The sequence below is a fragment of the Penicillium malachiteum genome, assembly GCF_028827825.1.
Source record: "Penicillium malachiteum strain IBT 17515 chromosome Unknown utg000004l:1.0-4883003.0:1.0-4884900.0, whole genome shotgun sequence".
Classification (NCBI taxonomy): Eukaryota; Fungi; Ascomycota; class Eurotiomycetes; order Eurotiales; family Aspergillaceae; genus Penicillium; species Penicillium malachiteum.
This window is the reverse complement of record NW_026643097.1, coordinates 1,955,842-1,972,070: the sequence shown is the minus strand read 5'-3', so window position 1 is coordinate 1,972,070 and position 16,229 is coordinate 1,955,842. Positions and strand designations below refer to the sequence as shown.

General features: G+C 44.9%; 8 protein-coding genes across 8 annotated transcripts; all 8 read left to right on the top strand.

The window, feature by feature from the left end:
• Positions 1–282: 282 nt before the first annotated feature.
• N7483_008876 (uncharacterized protein) lies at positions 283–1,260 on the top strand (the record flags this gene model as incomplete). Its single annotated transcript, XM_057092303.1, has 1 exon — positions 283–1,260. One exon carries the CDS (start codon positions 283–285, stop codon positions 1,258–1,260), a length of 978 nt encoding a protein of 325 aa, XP_056943477.1.
• Positions 1,261–1,793: 533 nt separating this feature from the next.
• Positions 1,794–4,667, top strand: N7483_008875 (putative sterol glucosyltransferase; the record flags this gene model as incomplete). The annotated part of the gene is made up of 7 exons (XM_057092302.1): positions 1,794–1,896; positions 1,962–2,646; positions 2,711–2,868; positions 2,920–3,283; positions 3,351–3,701; positions 3,760–4,373; positions 4,471–4,667. The coding sequence occupies 7 exons, from the start codon at positions 1,794–1,796 to the stop codon at positions 4,665–4,667; spliced, it is 2,472 nt and encodes an 823-aa protein (XP_056943476.1).
• Positions 4,668–5,489: 822 nt separating this feature from the next.
• N7483_008874 (cytochrome P450) lies at positions 5,490–7,254 on the top strand (the record flags this gene model as incomplete). Its single annotated transcript, XM_057092301.1, has 3 exons — positions 5,490–5,711; positions 5,773–6,045; positions 6,100–7,254. 3 exons carry the CDS (start codon positions 5,490–5,492, stop codon positions 7,252–7,254), a joined length of 1,650 nt encoding a protein of 549 aa, XP_056943475.1.
• A 630-nt stretch (positions 7,255–7,884) lies between these two features.
• On the top strand, positions 7,885–8,709 carry N7483_008873 (uncharacterized protein; the record flags this gene model as incomplete). Its single annotated transcript, XM_057092300.1, has 1 exon — positions 7,885–8,709. The coding sequence occupies one exon, from the start codon at positions 7,885–7,887 to the stop codon at positions 8,707–8,709; it is 825 nt and encodes a 274-aa protein (XP_056943474.1).
• A 321-nt stretch (positions 8,710–9,030) lies between these two features.
• On the top strand, positions 9,031–9,446 carry N7483_008872 (uncharacterized protein; the record flags this gene model as incomplete). Its single annotated transcript, XM_057092299.1, has 2 exons — positions 9,031–9,060; positions 9,282–9,446. The coding sequence occupies 2 exons, from the start codon at positions 9,031–9,033 to the stop codon at positions 9,444–9,446; spliced, it is 195 nt and encodes a 64-aa protein (XP_056943473.1).
• A 9-nt stretch (positions 9,447–9,455) lies between these two features.
• On the top strand, positions 9,456–10,007 carry N7483_008871 (uncharacterized protein; the record flags this gene model as incomplete). Its single annotated transcript, XM_057092298.1, has 1 exon — positions 9,456–10,007. One exon carries the CDS (start codon positions 9,456–9,458, stop codon positions 10,005–10,007), a length of 552 nt encoding a protein of 183 aa, XP_056943472.1.
• A 1,039-nt stretch (positions 10,008–11,046) lies between these two features.
• On the top strand, positions 11,047–11,682 carry N7483_008870 (uncharacterized protein; the record flags this gene model as incomplete). The annotated part of the gene is made up of 1 exon (XM_057092297.1): positions 11,047–11,682. One exon carries the CDS (start codon positions 11,047–11,049, stop codon positions 11,680–11,682), a length of 636 nt encoding a protein of 211 aa, XP_056943471.1.
• A 294-nt stretch (positions 11,683–11,976) lies between these two features.
• Positions 11,977–13,601, top strand: N7483_008869 (uncharacterized protein; the record flags this gene model as incomplete). The annotated part of the gene is made up of 5 exons (XM_057092296.1): positions 11,977–12,151; positions 12,206–12,246; positions 12,277–12,547; positions 12,655–12,865; positions 12,989–13,601. The coding sequence occupies 5 exons, from the start codon at positions 11,977–11,979 to the stop codon at positions 13,599–13,601; spliced, it is 1,311 nt and encodes a 436-aa protein (XP_056943470.1).
• Between the last annotated feature and the right edge of the window lie 2,628 nt (positions 13,602–16,229).

The window sequence follows — 16,229 nt, the reverse complement described above, 5'->3', positions numbered from 1 at the left end:
CATGTATAATACCACGGTGAGCGGAAGTAAGCAGCACGTCATCCATGCAGTCTAGGTACTACATAGATTCTCATTCAACGTTTCTTGCATACTACCATGTACTTTATCATCATGATCCACTAATCCAATCTGGACTTCAAGGCGACTCCCGAGGTCATGGAAATTTCCGAGTCGGTCCTTTCCTCTTTTTCCAGAGGTGCAATAATACAAATAGAGATACATTTCCAACAAGTAATCTCAACCTTGTGGCAACCTCTACTTCCGATTCATACTGTGTCCATCATGGGATCCTTTTCTTTGGATCCCATTAGTGAAGAGTACACTGAGATATTCCAGTCATTCCTGCACGACATTGATTTTCAAATTCCCAATCATGAATATCACGCAGATCTACAAAGTGAAATGACATTGCACTTCATAGAGGAGGGCTTCTCAGAAAAGTTCATCTGCCGTCTTCGCCCGGTATTGGAAGCCAGCGCGGGCATTGCTATGACAACTTTCTATCACGCCTCCCTCGAGGTCCAAAAAATTGTTGGGATATATACCGCATACGCAATTTTCATCGACGATCAGGCGAAAGAATTGGAACACGATCTAAAGCAGTTCAGTCTGAATCTACTTTCCGGGAAACCTCAGAACAACAAAGTCCTGCAATCGTATGCTCAATTCCTAACGGGAATGCACGACATCTTCGGTCAATTTGGCGGCGATATGATAATCAAAGACACCATCCAGTTCATCAGTGCATGTTACTTTGAACTCAAACTCGACACCAACAACCTATCGTTTCCGAGAGACGCTCCCGATTTCCCAAATTATATCCGAATCAAGACCGGTGTCGCCGAAGCATACGCCTTTATGGTATTTCCAGAGTGCCTGTTTCCAGAGGAGCACTATCTGGGAACCTACTTGCCCATGATCTCATACCTACAGGCATATCTCAATTCTGCGAACGATATCATGTCATCTTACAAGGAGGCCTTTGAAGAGGAGGATTGCAACTTCGTCGACAACTCCGCCAAAGCCCTCGGGGTGACACGGATTCAAGCTTTAAGAAAAGTTTGTGCTGATACCGTGGAACTCGTTGGGCGATTGCGTTGCTTGAGCAGTGCCAACTCTGGTCTTTGTGCGACCGTCGAAAGCTTCATTCATGGATACGTCATGTACCATCTTTGTCAGAGACGGTATCGGTTGGAAGAGCTTGGTCTTCCTATTGCGAATGAGGCACAGCGCCTTGTTGATTTCTCTGCTATTCAATAGACTTCAGGTTTTGTTTGATCAAAACTTTAGCGGCTAGATCATTACGGGTTAGATGCTTCAGCATATGAACGTGAAATCGTCTCAGTGTTGTGACAGCGAAGGGAATCAATTTTGCGCTACGTCTCTAGACAAGATGAGCAAATTTGAATTTTCATATGAATACTATTATTTCGGGGCATTTTGAATATTCCATAGTACATAAATCGGATTCAGACTTATCCGGGGTATCTTCAAGTTCAACCTTGGAAACTGACAGAAAGTAATGAAACAGCACCTAAATCTTTCTACTCAGCCTGACTTCATGCGCAAAAGTTTTCAAATAGCCAGATACCTTTTTATTCAAATTCATCATCTTTGTAGATGGCGTTGATATGTTAAGAATATTTGATTAGCATCCCGTGACTAATCATCTGCATGATGACATCTGTCCTGCGGGGTGGATCCAGGGTTGACATCCATGGATGTTTACGCTTACTTCCGAGGTTTCTTCGTATATTTCATTCAATATTCGGAATTCAACTGGAGCCGAAATAATGAGTCAAGATATACAGCAAGAGGAGCACGATGCAACAGACGCTCTTTCGCTTTCTTCACCACATGAGAATGAACTGATAGCAGATTCAGGGCGAGTTCTGGGTATGTTATCTTTGATATCTTTCGTTTACTTGAAACTTTCTCACTTAATCAATTGGCGAGTGCAGAGGATGGTCGTGTCAACATTAACCTTGATTCAAAGGTTGCAAGGGCAATAGCAGAGAGTATCAATTATCAACAAGAGCTCCGCAGCTCATCGGTGGATTACAGCCAGAGAGCCGCACAGGGGACATCCTTTGATTTGAAATTAAACATAGTCATCCAGATCGTCGGCAGTCGCGGAGATGTCCAACCATTTGTTGCTCTGGGTAATGAACTCCAGAAACACGGTCACCGAGTTCGCATCGCAACACATGGCGTATTTGCCGATTTCATTCACAGCTCCGGGCTAGAATTCTTCCCCATTGGCGGCAACCCAGCAGAACTGATGGCATACATGGTTAAGAATCCAGGTCTTCTTCCCCAGATGAAGACTCTACGTGAGGGAGAGATCGGGAAGAAGAAGATTATGATTGGCGAAATGCTTGAAGGGTGTTGGAGATCATGCATTGAGCATGATCCGTATACCCAACAACCTTTCATAGCTGATGCCATTATTGCGAATCCTCCCAGTTTTGCGCATATACACTGTGCGCAGGTACTGGGTATTCCTGTCCACTTGATGTTTACAATGCCTTGGAGCAGTACAAAATCATTTCCGCATCCGTTGTCGAGTTTAAAGGCCGATCCCCAAAATAATGGACTTGATTCCTGGGTTTCATATGGTGTGGTTGAGTGGCTTACCTGGCAAGGGTAAATTTTACCCCATCTAAAATTGAAGTGATAAAGGCAGATTTCTGACAATGTGATTGATTAGATTGGGAGATGTGGTGAATAGATGGAGGGCTTCTTTAGATCTTGAACCTGTTCCCATGACTGAGGGTCCAAGTTTACATGAGGCATTAAAGATTCCCTTTACATACTGTTGGTCACCTGCTCTGGTTCCAAAGCCAAGGGACTGGCCAGGTCACGTTGGTATGCACCGCTCATCTGTCCTGCTATTGAAAACTACTAAGTATTTTCTAGATGTCTGTGGCTTCTTTTTCAGGGACCCACCCCCCTATGACCCTTCACCTGAACTACAGGAGTTCATACTACTAGGAACGCCGCCAGTGTATATTGGCTTTGGAAGTATTGTCGTTGATGATCCCCAAAAGCTAATCAATACAGTTCTTGCAGCGGTAAGAGCGAGTGGGGTGCGGGCTGTTATCTCTAAAGGATGGAGTAATATGGATGAAGAGCAGGATGAGAACATCTTCTACATCGGTGACTGTCCACATGAGTGGCTCTTTCAACATGTGGCCGCCGTGATTCATCATGGTGGAGCAGGAACAACGGCATGTGGTTTAATAAACGGAAGACCAACAGCCATCGTTCCTTTCTTTGGAGAGTATGTACCCAAACCCCGGATCTATAAATTTTGTCACTTAGATCTCTCGCTAACTGAGTTGAACCAGCCAACCCTTCTGGGGTGACATGGTTGCCAACGCCGGTGCAGGGCCCAACCCTATCCCACATGCCTCATTGACCACTGAAAACCTTGCGGCCGCCATCAAATTTTGTCTGACTCCTCAAGCTGCGACTGCTGCACAAGAGCTTGCTTCGAAGATTCAATCGGAAAGAGGCGTGACTGAAGCTGTCAAATCATTTTATCGAAATCTACCGCTCGACAGGATGCGCTGTGAGGTTCTACCGGATCAAGTGGCGGTCTGGAAATACAAGAAGAACAACCGGTCACTCAAATTATCCAAGGCCGCTGTACAGACCCTGATTGAGTTTTCACGAATCAACACAGAACAACTCAAATGGTATGTAAAGAACTGAACCACATTATGAACCGAAGTTTCTTGTTAACTGGCTTCACAGCCATGACATCAATCCAATTTTAATCGCAAATCATCGCTGGGACCCCTTGACGGGTGTTATATCGGCTGGTATATCCACAGGGACAACGATGCTGAAGACAAGTACCGGGATGATCAGAGCACCATACAAGGAGCTAACACGTACAGCTTTATCACCAGCAGCTGGCCAAAGTCGACCTTCCACATCTAGATCATTATCAACACCCAACTCAACAGAACCCCGGTCTGCAACAATCCAACCAGGGCAAACCCGGCCTACAAGTCCACGGAGTCCATCATCCACCGCCGGAAGAATGGCTACCGCATCATTAAATAGCTTCGGTCAATTCACTACCGGTTACTTCAAAGGAGTTCTCGTGGATATTCCCACCGCTGCAGCCGATGGATTCCGGCGCGTATCGCAGGTATACGGAGACAAGCCCAAGGAGTACGGAACTGTATCGGATTGGAGATCTGGGGCGAAAGTGGGCGGGAAGAATTTCGTTGGAGGAATCAAGGAAGGAGTTGTAGGTCTTATGAAGCATCCTTGGAGAGGGTTCCAGGAGGATGGTAAAGACGGTGCTTTGAGAGGATTGGCCAAGGGTGCTGCTGGGTTAGCAACGAAAGGCCCATCTGGTAAGCACCTACTTCTCATCACTCTGTCTTAGTACATTATTCATGTACTATGAGGTCATAAGAAAAGACATGTGCTAATTTTAATATTCTGTTTTAGCCGGAATTGGATTGTGGGCCTATCCATTTCAGGGTATTGTGAAAAGCATTGAAGCCAAGTTTCGGACGAAGACTCGGAAGGCAATTGTTGTGTCACGACTCCTCGATGGATACGCTCAAACCATAGAGATGGGTATGTCTGAGGATGATAAAGCTGCCATCGTGGAAGAGTTCGATCGACTCATGCAGCTAGACTGAAAGTGAATGTTGACCGAGGCTCAGTGTATTAGTGGTGCTGGCGCAGCTGGGATTCATTACAGGTTTAACATGACTCGGAATTTCTGGATAGTACTATGTATAGTAAAATCTAATATCCGATTAGAATTTCCCAAATCATTGTTCGTCCAACCAAGTGTTGGATGTTGTCATGTCGATAATAGGAGGCGGGGACGGAGACGGAGAGTCCTGTCAACTGGTGAATATGACCTCGGGCCAGTTGTCAGCATCTCCCGTATAATCTGGCAGCCTTGAGTCAAAATCCACACCTAATGAGGTAATGAATTCGCCGAGTTTAATGTGACTGTGGCTCCACAACCTTCAAATGTTAAACTCCTTTTTGTTTGACGCGTCTGCCCAAATTGGTAGTATTTGCGAGCAATCCCGCACTAGGTGGAACTCGCTCCGATCGTGATCTCAAACGCCATCATAAGAGCTCCATTTTGACACGCCTAGTCGAAGTCTCCTGGAACTTGATCATGTTCTTAAACCTTTCATTGTCACCGAATCCCGAAAATCCCATTCAAAACCGACATATTTCGCATTTGGTTACCTAAATCTGTTTTCATTGCACCTCTATCTCCGGGGCAGTGACGGGGTCTGTGCTAGCCGGTGACATCGATATAAATCAACGAGTTACCTCGGTCACCTCTCACTCCGAGTTTTCAAGTTCATCTTCAGCCTGAGCAAATTTGACCTTTATTCTTGAATATTAAACGATCAACCGTGCATCAGCAACTCTCACTTGTGCCTTTCAAGTTTACGATCACTGTGAAAAAGTTTCTCATTGTTCCATCTAAGACAATGGGTTTCACTATAGCGCGCTCAAGCTTTAATGAAAGCTTGATTGTCATCGCTGTCGGTGGAGCTGCCGCACTGTACTTCAAGCCAGAATATGCCATCGGTAGCTCGAGACCAGTCACAGCTGTCATTCTTGTGATCTTAATCACATTAGCTAAGATCATCTACGAATTGTTCCTTTATCCTAAATTTTTTACTCCTCTAATAGGAATACCAACGCCAGCTGTGAGTTCACTTATGTATGATTTCCAGTACTTGTCACCTTTATACTTATGCATCTCTTTAGGACTGGCACTTCCTGAAAGGGAACGGCAATACAGGCTTGGTTGATACACCACACGACCTCATTCGAGAATGGGCCCAAACAATCCCCAATAATGGACTCATTCGTTATTATATTGTTGGTCAAATTGAAAGAGTGGTTCTCACAGATCCCAAGGCCTACAGTGAAATACTGGTTACCAAGGCTTACGACTTTGTGAAACCAGAAGTTGCTCGGCAACAACTGCGACGGGTCGTTGGCGACGGTCTACTTCTTGCTGAAGGAGATGAGCATAAGGTGAGGAATATATTCTGACTGGTGGAATAATTAAAAACTAACGGTCCAATTCAGTTTCAATGTAAAAACTTGATGCCCGCCTTCGCATATCGCCATATTAAGGATCTCTATCCCATATTTTGGGCAAAGAGCAGTGAAATGGTGAAACTGATTCGACGTGACCTGGAAGCCAGAGAATCAACTGAAGACAACACGATTCAGGTACGTGGTTACGCAAGCCGGGCAACTCTCGATATTATTGGTCTGGCCGGTATGGGCCACGATTTCGACTCGCTGGAAAACCCAGACAATGATCTCTATCAGTCCTATCGGGCAATCTTCACTCCAGGAGACGCTTTTGCTCGAATCTTGTTCATGATCGGCATGTTAATTTGCGACATGAGACTTGTTCAGAAGCTTCCTACCAAGCGCAACCGGGCAATTACCAAAGGCAGGGAAGTGATCAGTCGGGTTGCACGGCAGATGGTGCGAGAAAAGAAAGCCAAAATGGAGGACCCAAAAGCAGATGCTGGTATTGATATTATCTCGGTAGCAATGACGAGTGGTACATTTGAAGAGGAGAACCTTATCGATCAGTTAATGACATTCCTCGCTGCTGGCCACGAAACCACGTCTGGTGCTCTTCAGTGGTGCATTTATGCCTTATGCAAGAATCCCAAAGTCCAGGATCGTCTCCGTGAAGAGGTCCACGCTAATCTCCCTCCTATCAATGTCGAAAACCCTGAACCGATCACTGCCGGTGCCATCGACGATATTTCTTATCTCAACGCCGTCTGTAATGAAGTCCTGCGTTTCTATCCCTCTGTTCGAAATACAGTTCGTGTCGCAGTCAAGGATACTTCTATACTGGGTCAACCAATCCCCAAAGACACATTTTTGATCCCTTCAGTCGATCTTCTCAATCATTCACCTGAGTTGTGGGGCCCTGATGCAGACAAATTCAATCCCGATCGATGGATGGCACCTGGTCAGGCCAACACTGGTGGTGCTACCAGCAACTACGCGTTCATGACATTCCTTCATGGACCACACAGCTGTATTGGTCAATCTTTCTCTCGATCCGAACTTGCCTGTTTGCTTGCCGCTGTTGTGGGAAGCTTCAAGTTTGAGTTTAAGTATCCAGATGCCGAATTGAAACTGCGCAGGGCTGCAACTGTTACACCCTTGGATGGTGTCTTGGCCAAATTCACTCCTTTAGAAGGCTGGTAATGTACGCTATCACGCCTTGTTCAACCTTTACTTCCTCCGTTTTTCCCTTTCAAATTTTATACTTGGGCCTTATAACTTATACCCTTAACGTCACTATTCTTTCACTCTTCTCTTTGTCTGGTCTACTTCTAGTTCACTGGGTATGAATAATGAAAGCTGTATATTAACCTACTGACAACTGAGTCTGCTCATATTATTTTCTCAACATCTGAATTCTTATCTATCCAAGAGACCTTGTATTTTTGATGCACATAAATAATGTCACGATTCATGTGAATTTCCATCAATTTCAAAATCCCTCTTGATGTTTGTTTGCACCACAGGCACCTGAATCTTCGTCCGATCTACTGTCACGATTTATGTAATTTCTATCAATTTTGAAATCCTTCCTGATGTTTGTTTGTACCGCAGGCGCCTGAATCTTCGTCCGATCTAATGTCAACAACGCGCACTATTTAACCCCGCGTTCCTCTTCTCTTCCTCCTTCTTTCTTCTCTCTTCCTCCACCCCATCTTCAGTATCTTTTCCTTCAAGGTAGATCCGACACGTCAACCCCTTTAAGAATCTTTGCTCAACATCATCATAGATATTCTTCACAACATACCAACACGTGCATGCTCAGCAAAAATCATGGAGATAGTCAAAGAAGAGACATCCCCGGGTGCGGTTGAAGAGATGTACTCCAGTGCGGTTAACGAGTTGTCTCCTTCCCCCGGTCCACCTATGGGGTTCAATCACCCAATGTTGATATGGCCTTCAAGCGGGTCTTTCAACAAAGATGTCCATTTCTGGAAGACTGAGGAATTTGGCTACTTTTACCCTGATTACCGCGTCACCGCCAAGCACATTGAGACCAAATATCAAGCCGAACTTGGAATGCACGTCAACATTTTTCACAACGTTGAGGCTTTCGTGGATCAAGTCCGCGGCTTTCTCCAATTCAAACCTGAGAACCTTATCCGAGACAACCTCCACCTCTGTTTGCGCGGCGAAGCTCTGGGCTGGTACAACACCGAGCTCGATTGCAACGAACGAGAGGATCTCAGTGAGTTCCCTTTGGAGCATGCGCGTGGATGGTGTGGTCGAATCACCTCCCGCTTCAGCCTATCTCTTACCCGAACTCGTCTCTACCTGGTCTGCGGCGCTTCTGGAGACACCATCTGCGAGACCGCCCGCAATATTGTACACTATGCTCGCGCCGCCGGAGTCAAGGAGCCATATCATCACATGCTACAGATCATGCGATACCTTAAGCATACTCACCCTGCTCATGCTGCGTGTATTGAGACTCCTACTCCGTATACTATGTTCACGGAGTTTATGCAACAGCTTTACCTTGCAGAGCAGAACGTGTTCTCTGATTCCGATACCGATGATAGCAGCATGACAACGGATACTTGGGTTGGTCTGGATGAGGGCTTGCTATCATACAGCGTCTTCAAGAAGGGCATTTAGTTGGCGGATATTTGATCTTCTGAGGCTTAGCTTTGATACTTGCGGTTCAACACCTTTAGTTTGATGCTGAAAGTTCAACACTTTTGATTATTGCTTCGAAGGGATTCTTGTGATCTTGCTGGCTGCATCTTGCCTTTTTTTGACGTTCTTTATTATGGAGTTTCTTGGTGAGGACTCTAGTTTCTTCTTTTGTTTCGTTCACTAAGCCTTACCGCCACGCCCTTGAAATCTACTCACCACAAAAAGAAAAAAAGAAAAAAAAGAATGAAATCCAAGCATTCTTTCTTTCCTGAATGTGCCAAGTCTCTAGATATCCGTATTATGCATTGGCTATTCTTTGTTCTCTATGATGTAAGTGATCGTATTATCAAATAATATTCTCGTTTGTTGCGTTTTCTTTCTTAGTATCTGTATCCCTCATCATGTTAGCAAACGAGATTAACAAACGAGATTCTCATTTTTTACCATTTCCTTCTTAGTATCTATATCCCTTTTCCTACCTTGATCTCTTTCCCCTCTACTTACTAACCCTGCTCTTGATTCTCTTTTCAAATTTATTTTCATCATCATAGAGATTTGCTCAATTTCTTCAAATCCTCCCATCATGGATTCTGGACGGTCAGGCCCCTGGTGTACCCAAGAAGTGGGCTATTTGGACCCCAAGACTGATTCTGAAGAGGAACCTCCACACATCATCAACACGAGATCCGACTCAAAAGGGCAAGGATGTACTTTGATTTTTCAAAATGTTAACGCCTTCATCAGCCATATTTGTGGAATTCTTGTCTTCGAGGATGAAATCACAATTTGAACCAACATTTACTTATGTTTGCGCGGCACTGCCCTTGAGTGGTACATCGCCGAGCTCACCGATCAAGATCGAGAAAATCTCCGTCTCAATGAAGTTGAATCGCCTTATGGTTGGCTCCAAAAAAAAGCTTTCTCAACGTTTCAGTTTGTCTCCCAAGCTCTGTCGCGTGCGACTTACAACCGGGGCTGGAGTGAGCTTGAATGCTTGCGAGGCAGCTCACCAAATTCTTCGATATGCCCAGACACTCGGTATTCACAACAAAGATGACCAGCTCTCACTGGTTTTGAAGCATTTTCAGCTGAATCGTGATTTGGAAGGGTTATACCACCTCCTTGCTAAGCCCTCATGTGGTACTTCAATCAAAGAATTTATGCGAATGTTGGATGTGGCAGAGCAGGAAAATAAATTCATACATGAATGGGGGCACGAAATTTCAGTTTTTGATCAATATGTTATTGAGGAGGAACTCAAGAAGGGGAAACCTTGAGTGACTAGTCGTATTAATTCAACATGGAAGCTTAGGGTGAATCAGCATCATGCTTAATGATGAAACTTGGGAATTGTTTCATTTATTCGTTGTTGAGAACTATTATCTGGATTTTTTGCAATCTCTTTTTGGCCAATAACTCTAGTTTGAAATTGATTGATATCTCCAATGACTTAGACCTGACTCTAAGCTCCATATGTACTAGTAGTAGTATTCACACCTCAAGTGCTACCAGTGGATGCGCTAATGAACTTTGCATTAATCCATCTAGTGCATGTACTATGTGTTGTATTCGAGGCATGTGAGGCCGCTCTTTGCCGCAACTTGAGCATTGAATATATACTCTGGATAACTTGAAATTGTGCCAATGATAAACGTCACTGAAATTTGATTGAGGGATATTTTTATATCAAATTATAGCTGAGGTTAGACTTGTCAAATAGATATCATAGAAAGTTACCTAACTAGGCACCAGCAGATCCATACTAATAATTGATCAAGTAGAATTTAGGGGAACTTGAAGTAGAATCATGCCCGGGTGGCTTTACTAGTCTGCTCAACTCATACCTAGGTATAGTATTGATTAGTATCTAAACCTTGAAACTAACTTAAATTTTATGAGGTACTATTGTTGGTGGTTAAAATACACATCTCCCTTTCATGAACCAAATCCTGTTCTCCGCTACCTATCCCCAAAGATTTTCGGACCTTCTGTCAGTCCTCAACACCACATACAAAATCAAAGTATTTCGGCTCTTTTAGCATTTCTCAAAGCTCTTTGGAACTTTAAATGGTCCTGGGGTATTCAATCTGTCCTGATATCATTTTACAGTCATTTGTGTATGAAACTGGATACAGTACTGATCGCAGCTATTGTCTAGCTCATCATACTTGTTATTCCATCCGCTCTTGCTATAAATACCCAATTATATCGGCTTATGACTCTTCTCTCATTATCTTTTCCACGTATTCAGGCCTGAGATCCCCACTTTCAAAGATATCACCCACTATGCCCCCAAAACGAAAATACACCAATCCTATGGCCCCGAAACAAACTCCTGGCCAGGCCGATGATCCTTGCACCAACTCGGTCGTACAATTTGACACTTATCCTCTTGAGCACGTCTATCGCCTAGTTGAGCCGGATCCAGTCCTATTAGTTGCAACCGGATCCCTACACGAGGTCACACATAACATCATGGCCATTGGCTTTCATATGATGATGCAGCATGAGAGCCCACCATTGATTGATATCACGCTTGGTCCCTGGGACACTTCATTTGCGCTTCTTCAGAAGTACCGTACTTGCGTGTTGGCTATTCCCTCAGTTGAGATGGCCTCGGATGTGGTTGATATCGGGAACTGCTCGGCTGCAGATGCAGATGCGGACGGAGATAAGTGGAAGCGTTTCGCTCTAGAGGCCCGGCCCATACAGCAGGTCGCTACTTTGCTGATAGCTGGGCCCCACATACTAGCTAATATCGAGTGTGTGGTTGAGGACACGGCCTTCGTACGCAAGTATGCAATGTGGGCACTCCGTCCCGTTAAGGCGTGGACTAGACGCGGGGAGCCCGGCACTATATTCCATCATCGAGGCCAGGGGATCATGGTTACTGATGGAGAAGTGATCGACTTGTCGCAGAGGATGGTCGAATGGCAGGAATTCTTAGATTAAGGATCGCCTTGTCCAAGTCCGAAAAGTTTCGACCGGGAGAGCTACATAGTGTGATCTATTGTCTTGCATAGTATTTTCGCTGGTTGCGATGCTTATAACAACCACAATCGGCTTTGTTTCTTTCTAATCTCTTTGAGAAATATTTAATAACCATTCTATTCCTATCTCTGTTGAGTTTTCTCTGTCACTCGAAAAATAACTTTTGAATAAAAGTGCTCTCCAACCGCGTGCCGCTCTTTCAGAAATTTGGGCTATACCTCTCTCCCGTTCAATCTTAAAATCAAAATCAAAGCCATGGAGAAGGCAGATGACACCTATGACAGTCAAGGGACTATCGAAGAGGTATTCTTTTCCCCAAATTCAACTGTTACACCCGATTCTTCTTCAAGCGACGCTTCGTTGCGCGAATCCAACCCCAAGCCAGACACGGCTCCCTCGCAACTGGGTCCTCGCACCATCACAGGAACCCGTTGAATAGGCGTGTGTATCCCATTATGTGTGTCACTATTCGTATACGGCTTAGATGCCACCATCGCCGCAGATGTGCAATCGAAGGTCGTTGAGGTGTTTGGCAGAGTTGACGAATGATCATAGATCGGATTCGGATTTCCACTCGGATCTGTGTCGGTAATCTGTGTGTGTGATGCTCTTTACGCACGCTTCAACATGAAATGGTCGTACCTGGAGTCAACATTACTGTTCGCGGCAGGCTCAGCGCTATACGGTGCAGCTCCCAACATGGCATCCTTGATTGTTGGGCGCGTCATTGCCGGGGCTGGTGGCAGTGGGCTCTATATGGATTGTCTCAATCTTTTCACCAGTTTCACTACTCCCCATGAGCGCGGTGTCTATATCACCGGTACAGGTATCACATGGGCTTGGGTGCTGTACTAGGGCCCATCATCGGCGGTTGCTTTACGGATTCCTTCGTTACCTGGCGTTTCTCTTTCTATATTAACCTCGTCATTGCAGCCGTCTTCACCCCAGTTACCATGATATGCATGCCCTCTATCAACCCGGGAGCTAGTACACTTCTGTTTAATCGTCTACGTCGTCTTGACTGGGTGGGATTTGTACTCGAGGCTGGGACCTGGATGGCATTTACAATGGCATTCACTATGGCTGGAGGGAAATGGCTTTGGAATGACTGGGTCACAATGATTGTGGTTTTTGTGGTACTCTGGTCCCTATGAGGGAATTCAGCAGACATGGTGCATATTCACAACCTCCAAGGATCGGTGTATCCCAGTCCCGCTCCTTCGCTCTCGGGCGCAGATCATGTTTTACGTGGCAACCTCTAGCACAGTCACTTCACTTTCATTATTGTGCACTATATTCCCATCTACTTCCAATTTCTGCATGGGGACTCAGCGCTAGATGCGGCGGTGCGATTACTTCCCTATATTGTTGTGACTGTACTACTCAACCTGAGGGCTGGCTCGCTCGTCGCGCGCGTGAAGTACTACAAACCGGTATACTGTGTCTCGGCTGTCTTCATAGTTCTAGGTGGCGTGCTACTGACGGTCTATTTGAAACCCGACACGAATGAGGGCTACATCTATGGCTTCACGGTTCTCACGGGAGTTGGTTCTGGTCTCACCCTACAGCTTAGCTACGCCGTTGCCAGCCTCAGAGCTCCTGGTCAGGAAAACGGCGCGCTCTGCCTGCAGAATATTGCACAGATTGGTGGCTCTGTCATAGCCCTTGTGATTGCTGGCCAGATCTATCAGACTTACGCCCGCAATGGGCTGACGACAGTTCTCGCCGGCACCGGCTATATGTCGACTGATATTCAGAGTATCGTGGCTGGAGCTCAGAGCTCCTTGTTTGAGGATCTCGATGCTGAAAACAACTTGAAGATTGCGGCCATTACCGCCATCACCACTGCTATGCAAAAAGTTTCCAAAGTTTCATTCTAATTTGCGTAGGCGGTGGAACAAATCTGCTGTCGAGCGTATCGATGAAACCACCAGTTGACTGGCAGAGAAACTGGTGGTGCACATGTGTAACCTTGGAATCATTTTGAGGTTGAGAGCACCGATCTCATTGTCAGGACACCGTCGGAGCTTCCAAGGTTCTATGGATATATACCGCCGCGATGCCAACTAGAATGGCACCACTACCTATGTAGTTAAGCCTCTACAATTCAAGTTCAAGTTTGGAGAACTGGAAATTACCACCACTTTGTAGGAATCTCAACTGCGGCTCATTGACTCCAATGTCAACTAGCCACCTGGGCATTTTTGATGATTGCGTCGTACTACAATGATGTGCACCCATCTGGTTTTTGAAGAGCCATCTTCTGTAACCAGAATTGATGGTGTCATTTATTACGTTGTATCTCAACAATTGGCCGGATGGTGTAGTTGGTTATCACGTATCGTTAACAGTCATCTGATTTGTATTCCGATAAGGTCCTCGGATCGAGCCCGGGTCTGGTCACTTTCTTTTTGAATCTTGGTGTTGAGAAAATTGAAGAACTTTTTTGGAAAAAGTGGATTTGGTTTAGCCATTTATGTGGATCCCATTCTTACCGCCATTTATTCTGCCGGTAATAGTAATACTGGCTGCGGGCTTACAGTGGGAGGACAAAAGTATTTGCATCCCGGGCCCCACACCAACTTGATTATATAATATACTGCCCGCAGAAACCTCGCAAAATAACCTAGTGTAATATTTACTATACCATCCCTCTAGCTCAATAATTACCTCCACGCGATGTATAATAATAGCAGATAAGTGTTTGAAATAATTGTTTTAAGCTATTCCAATGCTTATCATGCTACTTTTACTAAAATAGCCTCTGTCTCCGAATTATTACGTATCTAAACCAGATTAGGCCGAAGCTTATAAATCATGTCTTACACTATATGATTTAGGTAGGCGGTATGGGCGGTGAGGAGAGTGGGGCTTTAGGGGGTACAAATACTTATATCCTCCTACTGTAGGTATATATACTATAAGTATAAATAACTATCTAATAGTAGTTTATTTCGAATATCTTCTCTTAAAATTACAGTTATCTATAAGCCAGAATCCAAAATCCTTTGTTCAAGACATCCTGTAGAGATTCAATTTTTATTTAGCGCTTATTTATGCAAATAGTCAGTGACTAAGCCGTGGTTCCCATTTATCTGAGACCCCGACTTTAAGTTTGACAGCGTAAACTATATCTGTGTGTGAAGGGCTCTATAAAGACTGAAGCAGAACGATATAGGCCGTCATGCAGTTTACATTCATGCTTGAGGAAGAGGAAGCTATGGTACATGGTGGGGCATATATGTCCTTCTGTGGATCACGTGTGGGGCCGTACGATTACGTAAGTAGACGTTCGTGGGGGTTTGTCTTTTGTGCACAAACAGTCGACTGTTGTCGAACGTGACCGTATGGGATGAGTGGCTTTGGGCTTGTCGAGGATTGACAAGCCCTCATCGGGTTCAACCCGTTACAGTAGTTCCCTCTTTATAGGGTATTCTAAGGTTATATCTAATAATAACTATATATATATCTAAGTACTCTGCGGAGTATAGTTAGTTTAAGTATAGTATCCTAGAGATCTATAAATTGCCCTATAGTACTAAGTTTGGTATATATCTAGGAAGAATTTAGATACTCTACTGTGGACTATAATGTTACGGACCCACTACGGGGAGGTCTCCCAGGAGCAGCTATGACCCAATCAGTTGGCGGTCGGGCCAAGTACGGACGACCAGCCATAACAGACGCACGGCCCAAAAGGGCGCAGGGCTACAGCGGTGCCTGAGGCACCAATGGGAAGCCGGATATGGCCTGTTGCTTACCGTTGCAACATATACTGGCTATAAGGGAAGGACGGTGCATGAGAGGCCACTTCTGGCTCCATGGCACGTGACCGCGGATCTATTCCAACAATAGATCCTGTCCGTTCAACGGAACGGACCTGACCTGATACAGGAACGGACCTGTCCTGTCAGAGGACAGGACCACAGGAAGGACTACAGTGAGGACTGGATATATAAAGGACATTCATTACCATCATGTATTTAGTTCTTCGCGATTATTACTCTATTGTTATTGAGACCTACAGTACAGCTCAGCTTGATACTTTGATCACAATCGAACCCTTGAAGATAAACCTCAACTAGCTTGGGAGCTCACTCGTGATAACCTCACTCGTGACTGACTCGCTAGCGGACACCCTGATTCACGCATTACCGTGCAAGGATCCCTAAAGACTCTAGCCCGTGTAAGGCCCGGACGGCGACGGTACAGTTGCGGGATAACGGCTTGCGGTAAGTAACACTTTGGAAGTGCATACTCACGTTGCTTGACAGCCAGTTCGTAACATATAAGCCCTAGTAAATTAAACTAGCTTATATACTATAATTTATATATAAGTATTATCTTAAAGGTTTTCTCCTAAGAGTAGAATATATAATAGCTAAAATATAGCTAGTTAGTATAATAGATAGATTATCTAAAATATACTAATAGTATATATTTGTCACGGGCCTGTGCCCGCTGCCTGATCACGTGTAGTACACGTGCCCTTATATACCTCCACTGCC